The sequence below is a fragment of the Microchirus variegatus genome (genome assembly GCF_963457635.1).
Source record: "Microchirus variegatus genome assembly, chromosome: 11".
Lineage (NCBI taxonomy): Eukaryota > Metazoa > Chordata > Actinopteri > Pleuronectiformes > Soleidae > Microchirus > Microchirus variegatus.
The window spans coordinates 481,323-499,952 of record NC_139812.1 but is presented as its reverse complement, the minus strand read 5'-3'; the positions used below and the strand labels follow the sequence as shown (position 1 = coordinate 499,952).

Genomic DNA, 18,630 nt, shown 5'->3' with positions numbered 1-18,630 from the left:
TCAAGGGACAACGGAGACGGCAAGAGCTGTGATTGGTCCTCAGGACAGGCCAAGATAAGCTGCTCTGTGCCGACTCACAGTGAGCACCGAGCGTCCACAGAGGCGGAGCTGATCACCGCCGAGAACGTCGCTGCCAAACTATAAATACGTCATATCTTAACACACACAGCACATGTATAGACTCTAAATGGACAATTTCTCGCCTCAAATTATCTTAAAACTGCGTTCCGTCACACAGAAAAGTGAGAAACGGCCACTGTTTCAACAACAACAGTCTTTCTCTCTCGGACACCATTGCTCACTGTAGCCTGAAGCACAACAACCTTGCGCAGCGACCCCTACTGATCGGGCGGGAAATTGCAGCGCGTATCCGCCACCACAACGCAGAAGTATGAAGGCAGTCGGATAATGCATACGCAGTCGGAGAAGTATAATGTGGCCTTTACACAGACCTGTCCTCTAAATAATCCGATTACATCCGATAACATCGTGAAGTGTGTCATGGTTCACAGCTTTAGATGTGAAATGATATATCTTTTGTTGTATGAACCACACACACAACTCTGGATGTGACAAGTGTGATAACTGTGTTCAGTTAACAAGTTCATCTAGGATTTATTCATTAAACGTTCAGATTTTGTGATGCTTTGCCTCAAACCCTCCGCTTGAGCTCAAACTGTTTGTTTGGACTCAAATATGTTGTTGCTTGAACAGAGTTTGTGCACTCCAGCTGCCTGCAGCACTCTACTTCCCACCCACTTTTTTGGGGGAAAAATCCCTATCAAAATTCCCCAACCATTAGATTACCAGGTCTTGTGTTGTTCAATGAAATAATCCCTGCCTCCCCTGGTATTATACAGTTGTGGGATGAAGTACACTTGACTATGGTCACTACCCTGGGTGTCTAAATATCTAAGTCTTGTATAGTATTGTATTTTGGTAGAATGGCAGGAGATTTTGTGTCAAGAGCTGATGGATATCTATTCAAAATCACGATAGCAGTCTGTAAAAAAGCCATTACAAAAAGATGGTAGAAACCAGACCCACCAACATGTGATACATGGCTGACAATTGTGAGTGAGATATATGGGATGGAACAGAAGAGGAACGATGTGTGGAGAAATGGGTAAAATGGCACTTATTAACATGGCAAAGACTGAATGATAGTGAACGATGATGATACGTAAATCGGGCGGGACCATGCACAGTTTATGGTTTTATATTTTGGTCTTGTTTTCTGTCATTTGTGTGTTTGTTTGCATTGTATATTTGAAATAATGCTAAAAAATAGTTACTTTCAAAAGAAATTATCCTCACTACCTGTGCGTTAGATTCCACTCTCCAGCCCTCTACCACTTTATTTTAAGTATTGTAGTTCCCTTGATCAATTACAGTTTTGTAACAAAACTGTTAATTTTTGTTACAAAAATCAATTCCAAGAAAAATACAAATACTTTGTGATCACAGGTCTTTGTCCTTTGCTTCTGTAAGCAGATGAGCAGACAAGTATTGATATTAACAAGCATTTCATTGCATTCATTGTTTCCCCTGGTAAAACAACCCACTAAGCTGCTGGTTAAATACCGAACAATGAAAGCAAAAACTATTCAAAACAATGAATATGAAGAAAAGAAAAAAGTTTTTTTACAAACTCATCCACAAACATTTGGTGTCACTGTGGTAAGAGACAGTGAAAGGAAGCCGCTGTGAAAAGTGTCTTTATAGTCAGGGTCAGCAAGGAGCGCGACTGACAAGTTTTAAATTGGATACCACGAGAAGCAGAGCATCAGTGATCACAGAGCTTCCCCCTGTTGGAAATATAGTGGGAGTGACGCTCATTAGGATAATGTGCTGTATGAATAACACTGGTGCCAGTACACATCACACGCTGTTATGGCTCCATGCTGCCTGAAACTATTCATGCATGCACACCTTAACACAGTGATTTGACTTTGCATTTCAGAAGCTTCATATAACATATATATACACACATACATATACATATATATATATATACATACATATATACATATATACACAAGTGTGGATTTTAAACTCCTTTAAATCATCCAGCCAAGTCTCAAACACATCAGAGGAGTTTGGCATATCATTCTCCAAGTCTACAAATAAGAGACACCTTCATGAATGTAAATACAGAGAGTTTACAAAAATACTAAAGAACAGGAAGAAGATTTATCAGAAAAAATCTTAAGAAAAAAAAAAGGCTAAAGAGTTCAAGAAAAGGATTCTCTCCATAGATAAAACAAAGATTAACTTAGTACCAGAATGATGAGTGGAGAAGGAAAGAAGATTATAATTATGGGAAATAATATCACTTGATAATCTCTTGAAAATGGACCAAAGACTTGAAGCTAATGTGTAACTAGGATGTCACGACTATGACCTTTAACAGAAGAATATCTTAACATTCTCTGAGTGAAGCTCATGATGAAAACGCAAATAACCTACATGTTTACTGTGAGGGTCCAAGTTGCTTTGATCTTTGGAAAACAAAAAGAAGAGTTGACGTTATTTTTGTTTGCAGTTTGTCAAACATCAGGTTCACTGTGAATACTCAGATTGGCTCTATGATAATGGCAGCATGTAATGAGAGGGTTTCATGTGGTCTGTGTGTGCATTTATTATCTCTTGTGAATTTTTCTGGTATAAACTCTACCTTGTCAGGACCAGTAGTCCTCATGGAGCCCAAAACCTGGTCCTAAAGAGGCAGAACCTTATTTCTGGAACTGGTTATGTTTGGGACCAATATTTGAAATATGGTAAAGATAAGGTTAGGGTTAGACATTAAATGATTATGGTTACTGCTTTGTTTAGACTATCCAATGAATGGAAGGCAACAAAGTGTTGTAGGAAGAATAGCTGGACTAATCTGTGTGTGTGTGTGTGTTAAATGTGGAACAAGGTGTGTGTCTCTTCAAGAGAATGCCTGCCTACAATGCATGTGTGCATGAAGTTATCTGTGTGTGAGGAATGTAAGGTGTGTGTGTGTGTGTGTGTGAGAGAGAGTGTGTGTGTAATGAGGGGTTCAGAGGGAGCTGTGATTATTCTCGCCTCCTGCGGTGCAGGTCCTCTGGCTCTGTGGGCCCCAGGGAAAGCGCCCTGTATTTAGTGTGTGGGAACACACATTCTGCCCCCTTATCGCTGCATTGTTGCAGCCTCATTCTTTTCTTCTTTTTTTAACTAACTGAATTCTTGACTCCTGAGCCACAGGGACGGCTTGGAAGAGACCAAAGAGAAAGACATGAATTTCAGGGTTTTTTGCGGATGAGTGGGGCAGGGCAGTGGGGGTGAAATTGGAGTGTGTGAGCTTGGGTGGTGGCGGCAGCAGTGGTAGGGGTGCAGTCAGAGAGGTCCGGCTCTGGCTGGCTGGGTGGCTGCTTTGGCGTCACCCTGTACTTTCATACTGGAGGTCAGAGGTCACCAGCCCCCCAGCAGTGGTGAGAAAGTGGCGAATTGGGGATGGTTTATTCAACACTCATGTTCTCCTTTTGGAAAGTTTCAAAAGCGCTTTTGGCCCCAGCAACATCTTTGTAGTTGTGCATGAGGAATTCTGGACAAAACAATTGTAATTCCCCCTTCTCTGTTCTCAGCTCTCTTCAGGGTAGCTTCTCCCTTCACTGGCTTCTGCCCAGCCCCCCTCTTTACACTAGTAGACAGTGTAGTATACCCGCAACATTAAAACTCAACTCTGTTCGATGTCAGCAGTGGACAATTTGCCAACATTAATGGGACTTTTTATTGTAAGGGTCTAAGGCCCAATTCAGACCTAGCACCAAACATCCTCAATGATCCCATCACACGTGGACAGAGAATACAGAAGGTTTGGTGCACCTGGAAAAATAAAACACATCCTAGTCATTTGAATGATTAGATCTGGGCTTTTCCCCTTTATTAGTGTGATTGCTGCAAAAAATCCTACATTATGTCAGCAGCCATTTATTGAACTTCTTCTCCTACAACCGTTTTTTTTTTTTTTCTGTCTACTAGTTCCACATCCTTGAATATAGAAACTTCAATTTCAGAACATTCAGCTTTTATATTATTTTTTTTATTGTATTTTTCTATTTGGAATTTTACTAATTAGAATTACATTACATGTCATTTTTATAATAATACTAATTTATTAGAAAGAGGATCAAAACTATATATTAACATTCAAATAAGTGCTTCTGCTTCATTATGGTAAGCGTGATAGCACTAAAATCACTATAGTATTTAGCAGCAGCAAGCTGCACCATGCAAACAGACACCAGCTGATCACTGAGCTCAAAGCTTGCCTGGGTCAAGAAACCTTATGAGCCATGACTTGCAACTACACATGTGCAGGTACCTGACCCACACACCTGTTGAGTCTTGTTTGAGTGAGAGCTGCAGGAAACAACTTACTCCTCTATTAGCCAACCACCTATCCCATTTCCTGTTGCCTAGACCCAAACACTCAAGGGAAACAGCTGGGCTGCAAGAGCAGTGACAGGGAGAGCAATGACTGTTATAGAGTAAAAATAAAAGGTCACATAATGCTTTCACAACAAGAATTTCATCAGCACCTTGAAAGATACATAACCTTATTGAATTAATCTGATTTAGGTTGGAGTGGTAGGAATGATTAAAGCACCTTTATAGAGAACTGTTCTAGAACACTGGAATACTGACATACTGTAGGCCTTTGCAAGGAAACAGGCCTATCCAGTGAGCACATGTATTCCAGTTCCATGTACCAGTAAGGGCTATTGAGGACAAACTTAAACACCATGGTCGGAACACTAGGCCACCACAGTGAATAGCAAGCAACAAATGCACATTAGGAGCAACAATGATGATGTCACCTTTAAATACTGTGGCAAACAATACACCTGACATACACGACCAGATTACAGCTCTTAAGTCAGTTAGTGACAAATTCACTTGCAGAACTAATCCTATTATAACAGTTAGCTTTGCCAACTGGTGTGGCCAAACACAACTGCAAAAGTTAAAGCTGCGGTCGTTGTCTTGTTGAAACACCCATGTCAAGGGCATTTCCTCTTCAGTATAAGGCAACAAATATGATATTTCGATGCATAATGATCCATGATCCCAGTTATGCGATAAATAGGCCCAGCACCATAGTAAGAGAAACATCCACATCACGATGCTTCACTGTCTTCAGAGTGTACCATCCATTCTAATGGTAGTCTTTTGAAGCATTGGACATCATTATAGTCGAGCAGCCTATCATTTTCTGCATTTCTTTATACCTTTTCCACTCACCAATCAACTTTTTAATCAAAGTGCACTGTTCTTCTGAACAATGTCTGGAACGACCCATTTGGTCAGTTTTTCAGAGAGAAATGCATGTACGACATGTGCTGGCTTCATCCTTAAATAAGGGCCACCTGATTGACACTTGTTTTTTTCACAGAATTAATCTCCTCACTATTTGAACACTGCTATTATTTTGAACATGGCCCTTTCAATTGCTCAAGAGCATGTACATCATGAATGTTGGGTCTGTTGGTTTTCTATGACTACTATGCCTGGGTAATTAACTACATTGAATAGAGGTAGAAATTGCCAACATAATTTCTACCAAAAACAGTGATTGATCTGGTTAGTTATGTTGGACTGCTATTATTTTGAACACAACTCTATCAATAACTTTTCTATTGTAACTATTCTGTCTGACTCTCTGAAGGTTGTGGTTGGGGTTAGGGTTAGGGTTAGAACGAGAAGGCGAGAACGCTGCTTAATACAGGTGAGATCACCAGTGGGACCAGGAGGGATTAAAGGGGAAATTCTGGTATTTTTTGACCTGGTTTCTCTAAATATTCTCCAAATAATAACAATTTTCAAATAATAACGTCCATATGCAAATCTACACCCTTGAGTATACCAAACATATTTACATGAATCTACTTTAAAAAGACTTGTGTGCAAGACTTTGAGTGATACTATTGGCCAGTCAGGTACAACAGATTGTCCCTACCAATATTAGAGACAATGCACTGTGTATGTGTGTGGGAATGCTGTGAGAGTATGGAGAGAAACATGTTCCTTTATTATTCAATCAAATAGAATAGATTTGAAACCAAAAAAGAGATTTGAGAGCAAAAAAAAGGAAAGGCGGATTTCCACTGGACGTGTTACAGCCGCTGCACGTCAGAGGCGTGGTGGTCTCCGTTGCAGCTTCCATTCTAATCAATGAGAGCATTACCAGCGGAAACATCTCAGCAGCGTCCCAGGAGCGGCTCGCCGTGCCGAATCGCTTTTGATAGGTAGCGGAAGGACGCACATATTCAGTGTTGTTTTCCTTTGAATTCTCATCATCATCTAATGTCATGAGGGCTATAGACTTATTTTTGTAACAAACACAAGCTGGCAGACCTCCAAACCGTGGTAGGGAGACCCCGAAGACCGCTAGCTCCTTTAGCTTGCATTAGGTCATACAGCAACCACACATAACTACAGGACTCCGTCTGCGTTGAACAACAGCACTTTTATTTACAGCACTGCAGGGATGATGCACAGCCTCTCTAGTTATTATGAGACTCTCTCACAAAACGGAAAATAACTTAAACACATGCAGGGTGACACATTACTTCCTGCTTCACTACACACCTTCACTGACATCACACACAAACACACACTGATTTAGGCATAGTGTTTAATTTTACAGTGTAACAATTGACAACTAAGGTATGGTACATCTCAGGTGATGTCATGGAGTAATCCAAATGTAATGTAACTGGTAGTGTAACTTATTACTCTAAGCAGCGAGTAACAAAAAATGTAACTAGTCATTTTTTAAAAGTTTTTAAAAATTATTAAAGTAACTAGTAATGTGGAATGTATTACTTTTTTTCAGTAACTGCCCCAACACTGGTCCAGTGTGCTAAGTGTGCTACACAACTGTGTGATGCTGCACTTACACAGCACATTGTGTTGAGTACGGTTTGTTTTGTGTGTCCTTTTGTTGTGTAAATTGAGGTGATTTCTTTTTTTTCTTTAAAGAACCGGATGGAGTTGTGATTTGCTTGGTGTGCAGAGCAGAGGTCAGTGTAACAAATATGTCAGTAAGCCGACACCTTAGCCAGGCTGGTGTTCAGTGAAAAGTAGTGAGCAGGTGTCCATTAGCCAGCCAGCAAATTGTAGAATTAATGATGTAGATAATCTGTTTGTTCCTCTCAGGATCAGACATTATAGAGACATTACATTACACAGCCTCTTAGACTTTCCTCATTTAAACTACTTTAATGTTGTGTGCTGAAATGTCTCCAAAGGTGATTCCCTGACTGCTCTGCTCGCTGACTGCAAAAAGTGGAATTAATTTCCTAAACGAAGGCAGAGTAATGATGATGCACGCCTCTGTTCAGGACAGACCAGTCAGAAACAAGATACAAATGATACAGTAACAAACCAAATAACATCCTAAATGATCACAAGACAGAATATTACAGTAATCTACTACCAGAAAACAGGAAACTTACCAAAAAACTGTGGGATATTCTAAACAATGTGATCAAAAATAAAAAGACAAAACCTAGCTACCCTCCCTACTTCAAGGATAATAACACGAAGGAAGATAACATGGAAATCATAGCAGAGAGATTCATCAATTTCTTTGTCAATGTTGGGCCAGATCTAGCCAAGGACATTCCTGACTCATCCCTACATCCCTGCTTCTATAAGGACAGAGGCACAAACTGAGTCTACTCTCCCCGGTTATGAGAATTGCCCTAGACCCACTGGTTCCTGTCTGCTGTGGCAGTGTGTGACTGTTGCTGACGTCCAGCTTTCTCTGTCTGTTGTACTGTGTGCTGCATCTGAGTCTAACTCTCAGCCATTACAAAGTCCATATGGCCAGACCACTTCTGATCTTATGTTTACATAAGAAATAATTTAACTAGCCTACACTGTCGGGGGCCAACAGCAAGAGGTATATCCGCGAACTTGTCCAATCCTCAACTTTCCAAAATACCCAAAGTATACGCACTCACACCTGCCACTAACTGTTTTAATGAATTATTAATAAATTCAACAAAATAACAGTTAAATATTATGATATAATGCTGACTACACTTTATACATGTTCAAAGTATCCATATAAACTCCATATTGAACACAGAATACCTGAACTCATACATTTCTCTCTAGTTTTTAATCAAACTAGTTAACCTATTATACCTTGTTAAATATTATGAATATTAAAATGCTAACCACACCTGCCATATCTTCAAAGTGTCCAAATGTCATGAACTAGTTTATTACATTTCATGAAAAAGCTACAATATGTTCAAACTTTCCATTCAATGCATTAATAAAGAAATGGAGGCTTAACTATTTTTCATATGATAATTAATAAATGTATATTATAATGTAATAATATTATGAATAAGTGCTAAATAAACCCATGATATCCTCAATGTGTCCAAATGAGCTCAATAATAAAGAAAAAATGCCTTAACTATTTTTTCTGTGTTCACTAATAAGTTAACCAGTGAACTTATTATGTAACTATTACCAATCATAGCCAAAGTAATAATGATTGTACTTGTAGATAGTTGTTACATGAATCATTGTACAACATTTGAAGGCAATATCTCCATCAGTCTGGAAGATAAAGCCCAAAATGTGTTTTTAGCATAATAAATTAATTAATTTGCTAATTAATAATAAAGCTACAAAGATAGGGATAATTCTCAGGTGGTATGTGATGCCCATGCAAAATTTGAAGCCAATACCTGCAATACTTTGGAAGATACAGGCCAAAATATGGTTTTTATATCATTAATTAATTAATTGACTAATTAATAATAATGGTAGACAGCTCAAAACAGGGGGTATGTGACCCATAAAAAAGAAGAACATTTAATCTCAAACGCCTTTCCAGTTATCGCATTAACGGCTAAAATCTGCGGAAGTGCGAGACCGATTCCATAATATCTGCGCACGTTTCTCGCAGATATAATGACTTCATTGGTTAGACGAAACTGTTTAAAAGACATGCAAACATGTTAGCCAAAACTGAAGTTGTACTGGACTGAATTTCTGAAAGTGGAACTAACACGTTTGCTTTAAGAATGAACCTTCCCGTTAACTGAAAACCTGAAAAACCTGTGAAAACTCTGCGACTGACAAAAGCCACGAAAATGTGTTTGTCTTTGTAAAAATTGATAAACAAACACTTCTGAAAGACTCAAAGCAAATGCTTACCTCACTGTGGGACTAATCGCAACAGACCACACTCTTTCATACATGGGAATTGTGACTCTTGGGTAGCTGGAGGTCAAAGTCCATATCTAAAGAAATCAAGGTATTCAGTAAGCATCATTTAAATAAAAGAGAGTATATCATATGAAAAACTGAACAGTTGAATTTGAATCAAACCGAATCTGAAGGCTGATGTTACATTGCACATGGATCAAAGTAATAACTTTACTGTAACTCATTCATTCACTATAATTACACAGGGAAAATGCAAACCACCCACTTATTTAAATATATTAACCATAATAAAATGAGGTTTTAAACTTTTTTTTGCCATTTAACCCAAAAGGTAGAATTCATATAATGGATAGATCTCTTTGAAGCCACAAAATAGTTTAGTTTTTTTTCAGTTTGGGAGAAGTTGAGTTGCTCCATAGAGTCCTTGCAAATATGTATGCCAAGATATTTAACACAGTTCTTAACTGGAATATCACCAAGATTTGTCCCCAGTTTGAAATAAGCACAGTTTTAAGCCTGATGCAGCTGTAAATGTATCTTATGTAGAATATGTAAAACGAGCAATTCAACCACAATCACAAACAAAAAGGGAGAGACTGACTGGGCATCGTTGATGAACTGATCTTAAGACAGGAAACCTTTTTGTAGTGTTTGGATACAGCCATCAATATATTAGATAAGCAGTAAAGCATTTTCTATCTGATGTTTATCTCTTAGAAATAATGTTGTATCGTCAGCTAGTTGTGGACATTTCTTTTATTTAGACATCCTTTTAAAAATTCCATTAAAGGGTTTTCAAAAATGTTCCAAAAATGAATGTTGTTGTTGTTATGGCTATATAAATGACATACTGTTATATTGGATTATCCTGCTGCTCTAATCAGCAATGACCGACTCAACAGTATCAGCTTTAAATTATTAAAGAAGATGTGGACACCTGCCAATAGTTGGGTTGCATGTCAAAAATAACAGTGGTCCGCCATTTTCCAGAACTTCACATCATTATCAACGAAATGAGGCTTTTGTAAGAAAATGAGATCAGCTTTTTACCGTCTACAGAACATGCAGAACAATTAGATACTCTTAGCTAAGAAAACACTAAATGAGAACCATGCAAACACACATCTTTGTCTTATCACAAATGAAGTGAACATATAGCAAAGTTATAGGAAATAAACCACCTATAAAAGCAGGTTTCACATTGATGTCAGAGGGATTGCGACACCTGAGTCAGAGACAGATTTACGCAGTCAATATTGTATCCATCTAGTCAATAATGGCAACTGGGCCTTGCCATGTGCCAAGAAGATTTGTCTTCTTCATGACATTGATGAGATGCTCTCCATACCTTGTGTCTGAACGAGTGTGCTCTTATTCTCTCTTGGTGTTGACCATAAATCCAAATCCAAGTTTTGTTTTTATTGTATTTATTTATTTTTAAATTACCATATCTTCAAACTTGGAGAAGCGGTCGTACAGATTTTGAATGGCTTTCAGAATGTGGACAGAGGAAACCACCTGTTCCTCCTATTCAGTGCAGATTTTCTTTGTGTTGGGACTTTTACAAGGAGACATAGGTAGTGGTGAGCACAAACCTGAGTAAGCTCTGGAATAGCATCAAGAACAGTTGTCCCTTTTTCAGGTTGTTCAGTTGTCCTCTTTGTGTCTCTCTTGGACATCAATGACCCATGTTGCTAGCAACAGTTTATAGCAGCTAACCTGGTACTCAAGAGAAAGCGTCTGAACAGGTCGCCATCTTGCCGACCCCTCCCCCAAGTTGCCAGTTCATCGCAGGGCAAACGTACAAAGACAAACGACCACTCACTCTCACATTCACACCTACAGTCAATTTATCATTATCATCATTGATATGCTTTGTAAAACAAAATGACTGAGGAATATAACACACAATGATAATCCAATGATATTGCACATCACTTTACAGAAAATGTGCTCTCACCCTTGTTGTCCGGTCTCTGGAACCACTGACAATTAGTCCATCTTTAGAGTCCACGCAGTTCACTTCCTGGTTATGACCTGATAACTCCATCAACATGTTGCTTGTCCTACTGTGGACCAGGATCCTGCCATCACTGACACACAAAAGGTATTTACATAAAGGTGCTGTAATTGATTTCTAAAACACATTTATCTTATTCAATTACACACTCTTCACATCCTGATAGGAATCCATAAATAAATTAAGATGTTACCAATACTTATTTTCCACACTTGCTAATATGATTGGTTGGATTGTCTCAAATCAGCATGAATAGACTTGAATACCTCTCAAACAATCAGGCCTGCCAATTAAATTATACTTTTATGGTAATAATTAAAAGTATGCATACAAAAGGTTAAAACTACACTGTTTTACACCTTAAAGAGTATAAGGCTCAGGACTGTCTACACATGTCAGACACACATGCAGCCCAGTGCAGACAAGAGCAGATGTGTGCCTAATAATAGTGATTATAGGACCTAGAATTTAGAAAGAAAAAAAACACAGTGTCAGCCTTGTTGGTGATTCATGAAGGACATAGTTGATAACAAACACAAAATGTATGTTCCCTGTTTGAAGTTGGAACCCAAGAATTGCAGATCACTTTCATCACACACACAAGAAGAACCTGCTTTTTAGAAATAAGATATCCAGGATATCTGAAAAAGCGAGTCTTAAACGTCAAACCAGGATAAGAAGGCGGGGTTTGGTCAAGCCAGGTTATCCTGGAAAGTGCACGTTCACTTCTTTTTGAAGGTCGACCACAGATTTAAACTTATGAAACATTTGATACGATACAGTCCCTTTTAATAAGATCAGAGAAAAACTGTGGACCGACTGAAAGCATATGTAGCCAAATATAAATACTTACAGAGTTTATTGTTCTATAATGTAAACTGAGGTTGGATTGGGATTTCATATAAAAAAAAATAAAAATGCAGAGGTTAATATTTAATGACACAGGATCACGGCTGCCGGCACCACTGTTTACAAGTGGTTATTGACAGTGTTGAGTGTGAATTATCTTATTATTTTTTTATGATCTGTCAATGATGGAGAATTCTCAGTTAAAAACTATTTTACTGAAACATTTGATCGTCTGTACTAAAGAGAACAGAAATGAAGAAAGAACTTCTGTCCATTCATCATGCTTTCAGTGTTGGATACATTATGATTATATGATATATTGCATGAATGTCAGTGTCTGTTCACCTCAGATGCGACATTAAAATCACCTGAAACGTGGAAGAAAATGATTTAGTGAATTCATTAAGTTTACCAGCTTTATTACTAGAGACTTTGTTCAATATTCTCATGGTTAACTGAATAACATTTTCCTTTATCCACCTAGAAGAGAAACAGTAAAATGACGGTGCTGTTCCTGGGTATGTTCATCCCAAATCCTCATCAGTTTAGAGCCTGAGTTACCATGATGATGTGGGTTAAAAAAAGAGCCTTTTTTTCATGGAACTGAAAAATTAGATTTTGTTTTCAACTTAGCTCACTAACCTACTTATCTGTTTAAACATATCTATAAATGTCTTACCTTTTTTGTCTATCTGGAATGTTGCAGAATGTTAGGGATGCACCGATTGCCATTTTTGGGGCCGATTCCGATTTCCGATTTTTCAAGAAGTTTGACGTACCACTACAAATTTTAGCCGATTCCGATTACAATTTTTTAAACCACTTTACAGCATACAGAAAGATATATATTTTTGCATATTTTCTTTAATAGAACATTTTAACATAGAAATACAATCAGTTCACATCCAATATCCAACTAAAAATACAAAAACGAATCACTACCTGTATGTGTAGTTTATTTAAATTTAAACATATTTCACAACATATTACCTACACACAAATAAGTAAATTAACTAATGACCAAGAGCGCAGACCTCACTCTCTCTCACTCTCTCTCTTACTCTCTCTCTCTCCCGCCCCCGGCGCTCTCTGCTCAAACTGGTTTAAATGACAAACAAACAAGTGCTGATCAAAAGTTTTGTGCAAGTGATTTAAGGTCCTGACTCTTGTCCCAAATACGACAGGCTTCGTTCAGTGATATATAATATATAATATATACAAATATATAAACATTAATGAAACGTTTACATGCAGAGCGCTCACTCGCTAAGCAGACAGCAGCGCCGCAGCTGCGCGGATGTTGTGTAATCAAATACACCGGTATGGCCGTATATTAAACATTCATATCATAACGGGAAAAAAAAAAGGTATTCAGTGTGAACCAGTATACCGCCCAGCCCTACACTCTACTACATGTGAGTGTAGCCGCGTGCACGTGTGTTGCTGCGTGCACGTGTGTTGCTGATGCTGCGCGATGCGGGTGCATTTGATCGGCTTATTAAAATCTTTTGGGGGCCGATCACGTGAAAATCGGCCAGTTCCGGTCACTGGCCGAGCAATCGGTGCATCCCTACACAGTGTTGTTATGAGAATAAAGAAAAAAAATAATAATCACCTCAGGATGTGAATGCTATCTGAACGTACCTTTATGTACAGCTTTAAACTGAAACAGGCTTTTCCTATATTGTGATAATGGGACTTCTCCAAGACACAAGTGATTCTTCACCTATTGTATTATATTCATTAAGAGTTTCTATCAATTCCAAAAAGATAACCAATGCTTCACATTACTTGTTACTTTCCAAAATAAAAGTCATAAACAACTAACAGTTGTTACTATGTTAACTGATGTTACTAGTTGCTTTATAAAACCTTGAATATTGTATGATCAACACCTTAATTAACCTGAATAACACTGTTTAATATTGAGCGTAAGTTTGAGAAGATGATGATGATGATGAGCTACCTTCCTCCACTGATAAGGTGAGAGTCTGTCAGAACGAAGCGACACACATCACCATCGTGGCCCGAGTAGATTTGTGAAGGACTGCGCTGGAGCCTCCCAGAGTCTTTGTGCAAACGATGAACTCCAACATCAGCAGCCTGGGATAGAAACAGTAAATCCCTCTCCAGCTGCAACCATGGCAACAGTCTGAAGACACAACAAACATAAAATGACTTTTACTACAAATGTAGAAGTGAAGAAAGTGAAGCTACACAGATACAAATTCCTGTGAAATTTTACAGAAAACAATATGCAAAAAAAAGGTTTTTGTTTAATTGAGTCATCAGCAAAAACTTAGGGTTACGTGAATCACACACTCACTATTTGCCTTTTGGGTTATTTAGATTTGGGGAAAAACATGCTAGCTCTAGATAATTGATTAAAATATGATCATTTTAGCACTGATGATTATTCTGGCTCAGTACTATTCAATATGACAGTGATAATTCCTGGTTCATTTGTGTAGAAATTTGGTGTTGGAATCTTTTTCATTAATATTATTAACATGTTTATTAAGGATATGCACGCTTTTCTGCCATTAAATAAAAAAACACATGTTATTGATCATTTATTTTCTACACCAACTTGCTTACTTTGTTTTCCATTTGAGAAGAGTTGTCCTTCTGCAGACTCCATCACACCAGTTTTGAGCTATCTTCACTCTCTCCTTCAGTGGGATGTGAGGATATCTGCAATGACAAAGGAGTTTGAGAACTAAAATTCACAGAACTAGTGATAAAAAAGGCCAATTCTTTGCCAATATTCTTATTGTACAGAATGCTATCAGTAATTAATCAACTAAACAATGTCAGATCACATGATTTGATGTCACTGAATACACACAGATGTAAAAGTAAATCCATCATTCTCAAACTATACATTTGCAAAGAAAAATTCCTGAGAAGATGAGAGAGGAAAATAATAGATAGGAGGGAGAGAAAACATAATCTGTGAGCTGCAGAAGTAATAGTTTTGTTTTTGGTCATGGAACATCTCCATTTCATTTGTAAAGAAATATTCAAACTTCATATTTAGATTCATACTATATGTGACTGCTTGTGAAAAGGTGATCATTTGCATCTATATAGATCATTAATGATGCAATGATTGCAATGCATGATGGATTTGAATCAAATCATGAGACTTAGTTATTTAGGTCATTATAATTTCAGGAAAAAAGATCAGTGAGCATGCATAAATAAAAATACCTGCTCTGAGGTTCTCCTCTGTCCATCAGTTTTACAATTTCTCCTGTCTTACTTCAGAACATGTATTAATATCTGTACTGTGATCCAATCACATGCAGACTGCACTAACTTCATGTCTAATATGATAACTGCAAATCATTTTCTCTGTGACCACGTGATCAGATCTCACTTCCCCACACATTGTGTAATGACCATAAACAGTGATACATTTTCTATTCCTGAGAACAAAATTATACTTTTACACAATTTCCCAGTGCATATATGTTGTTAGTGTTTGTTTTTGTCACCGAGTGTTAAAGATATAAAGAGCAATATGAAAATGTTTTATTGTTTTCTAGAGCTGCAACTAACGATTATTTTCTCGATTAATCGTTTGGTCCATAACAGGTCAGAAAAAAAAAAAAAACCTGCACTGGACTGCTGATTGCTAAAGGGCAGAGAACAGTGTCTGTGAGCAACGGCGAGAACCCTAACACATGAAGAGTTGTGTGCATTTCTTACAATTAAATGTATATTTTTTTGGAAATATAGGTTATTCAGTATGGGAACCACACTGGATGATGATGTTCGTATTAGATTTCCATTGATCTATTTTATTGTGTCATTTACTGTAATCACATTCCACATCTCAGTGTCATAAACTCAAGGGGAATCATGAATATATAGGGACAAGCTCGGCTTTTTTTATAGAAACAAGTCTTGTTTCTCCCTCAGATCCATGAAGCTCCTGATATCTGCCACGTTCTTACCACTGCTTGATTATGGCGATGTTGTGTACATGTGTGCTTCTAACAGCTGTCTACAGTCTTTGACACCAGTCTATCATTGTGCTCTGAGGTTCATCACTGCCTGTAGTCGCCTCACTCATCACTGTGAACTGTATGCTAATGCTTCCATGTCTTCCCTGTCTGTAAGACTCTGGTCTATAAGGCTCTTCTTGTCTTGGTTCCTGCTTATTTAAGCACTTTTCTTCAGAGAACCAGAAGCCACTACGCCTTGACTTCAAATGACATTTTGCACTTGTCTGCTCCACGTGTTCGGACCGAGATGGGAAAAAAGCTTTCACTTTCTCTGCCCCTGCTGCTTGGAATACTCTCCAAACTGAACTTAAAATGCCGGCTTTTATTTCATTAGGAGCTTTCTGCTCCATCTTAAAAGACAGACATCAGAAATCCTTTGAACAGTGTCTATGTTCTTAAATCGTTACTGTGATCACAACTCCTGCACTTTATGTTTATCTAGTTGCAATTTTATATTTCAATGTTTTGTTTTGTAAATGTTGCATTTCCTGCTTCTTATTTAACTTTTTGATGTGTGCTGCTGCCTTTCTTGACCAGGTCACCCTTGTGAAAGACATCTTGATCTCAATGGGTTTTTTATCTGGTTAAATAAAGGTTAAATAAAAAATAAATAAAACATGGTATTCAAATTAAGATTATCTTCAGCTGCCATGTTATCAAAGGTTGATCATGCCTACACCATGATTGGGTGGCATATGCACATTTCACGAATTACACATGAGACTTGGCATAAACACCTAAATCTGCACTGGTGTCTATTCATTTTATAAATGCAACAAGGAACTATATGAAGGGAATGATCCATTATTGTAACAAAAGATTTAAAAAAATGTGAATATGAATTGAAAATGTGCTATATAAGCTTTTTAATTTTCTCTGATGAGGATAAAGCTGTAGAAAATGGATAGATGGATGGACTAACACATGACAGCTGCATCAAAACACAGGAAACAACACATGGGTCGTGAATCGCTGCTGTCATTTTGGGGGTTTGGCTGAAAGACTTGTGAAGATCACTGTCTGACTCCTGAGCAGAGAGTGAAGCTGTCACTTACATGTCCGTCCCGTCCTGACTGATGCCAGTGTTTAGAACCTGTTTAGCGATCCTCCTCCAGACAGCGTCCCGGTTCACAAACACGCAGATGCTCGTGCTCACCTGACACATGCGACTGAGAGACGTGCAGTCGAGATAAGACATGATGTGATAGAGAACATCCTCCGGCAGCTGCTGCAGGAACATGTTGTTACTGCTGCTCTTCTAACTCTTCTAACCTCGTCTGCTCTGTCAACACACGGCTCAGCTCCAACAAAACGTGCGCCATGTTTTCAGAAGGAAACCGGAAGTCGTCCATGCAGTCAGCTGACAGCGCGTGACGACACGGTCACGTGACGTGATGACGTGGAGAGCGGCTTGTGTTTCTACTGTACACAAACAACGTTTTCTTTTCAGAGACAAGATTAAGTAAAATTAAGTAAGATGTTGAGCATGTATTAATGTACTGTACAAAATATCATGTTTTCAGACAGGAATGGAATGAACAGGAAGTAGAAACAGGAATACACAACATACTAGAAGAACAAGGTATGCAGAGGAAAATTATTAAAGCCTTTATCAGTTACTTTTTTATAAATCAATTAATTCATTGATTGATTCTATATATATAGATATATATAGATATATCTATATATATCTATATCTATATATATATAGATATATATTATTGAGTGATGTTTTGCACTTGCTTTTGGAATGAATTCTTTGATAGACGCACACTCAGCACATCAGTTAAAATGCCCTTCATGTGCCATGATCATCCTGCTGAAACATGGAAAGCAGTTGGCAGAGTCTTGTTAAAAGTTTACCAAGATTGTCAGTATATGCCAAACAAACTTGCACTCGCCTTCCTTGAGCAGATGCTTTTCAACAATGTGAGCACCCAATAATGTGAGGTTTTGATGCAAACAATCAGCGATTTGTCTGCTGTTGACTCTGATGATCTTGTAATAGTTCTTGACAGCTGTGGTTGTAGAAGGAGAATCACCACTGAGACACTTCCTACAATTCTTGATGAAATATCACACAAAGAACTTGTCCATGTTTGTCACTGACTGCTGGAGGGAAATGATCCATCCTCGTCTCTCCTTCACTCCAGAAGAACTAAGTTGTTCACTGACCTGCAGCTGAGCATAAACAAATATGTATAAGTTAATAAACAAAACAAACAAAAAAAAGTGTGTTCAAAGTTCTGATGGCCGAGGGAAATATGTTTGTCCTGCTTTCTTTCATCTGACCGACGTCACCTCATTCGTTGTGCGACATGGCTGAGGAAAAGGTGATTAAAAATGCACCTAGCATGTTTAAAGCGGTCATCTGGACAAATTTAGAATTTTATGAAGACACTGACGAGCACGAGCTGGACAAGGCACACGTGGTGTGTAGTGTCAGACAAAACTCAAATACCTGAGGAATACCACTACCTTTAGAAACCACGTTAGCCACTTTCACCCAGAGAGGCTAAGGTC

General features: G+C 38.1%; 1 protein-coding gene across 2 annotated transcripts in view; it reads right to left on the bottom strand.

Moving 5' to 3' along the window:
* The window catches only part of fbxw4 (F-box and WD repeat domain containing 4), a 34,884-nt gene extending 17,454 nt beyond the window's left edge, over positions 1–17,430 (bottom strand). The window contains exons 1-5 of one of the 2 annotated variants that reach the window (XM_083897646.1): positions 17,163–17,430; positions 14,693–14,788; positions 14,061–14,246; positions 11,186–11,318; positions 9,214–9,299 (exon numbers count right to left, since the gene is read on the bottom strand). In XM_083897646.1, coding sequence (XP_083753772.1) covers positions 9,214–9,299; positions 11,186–11,318; positions 14,061–14,246; positions 14,693–14,788; positions 17,163–17,347 — 686 coding nt within the window. In that variant the 5' untranslated portion in view covers positions 17,348–17,430. The remainder of the gene's footprint in view (positions 1–9,213; positions 9,300–11,185; positions 11,319–14,060; positions 14,247–14,692; positions 14,789–17,162) is intronic. The other variant, XM_083897647.1, reaches the window with a different exon arrangement.
* Positions 17,431–18,630: the final 1,200 nt, after the last annotated feature.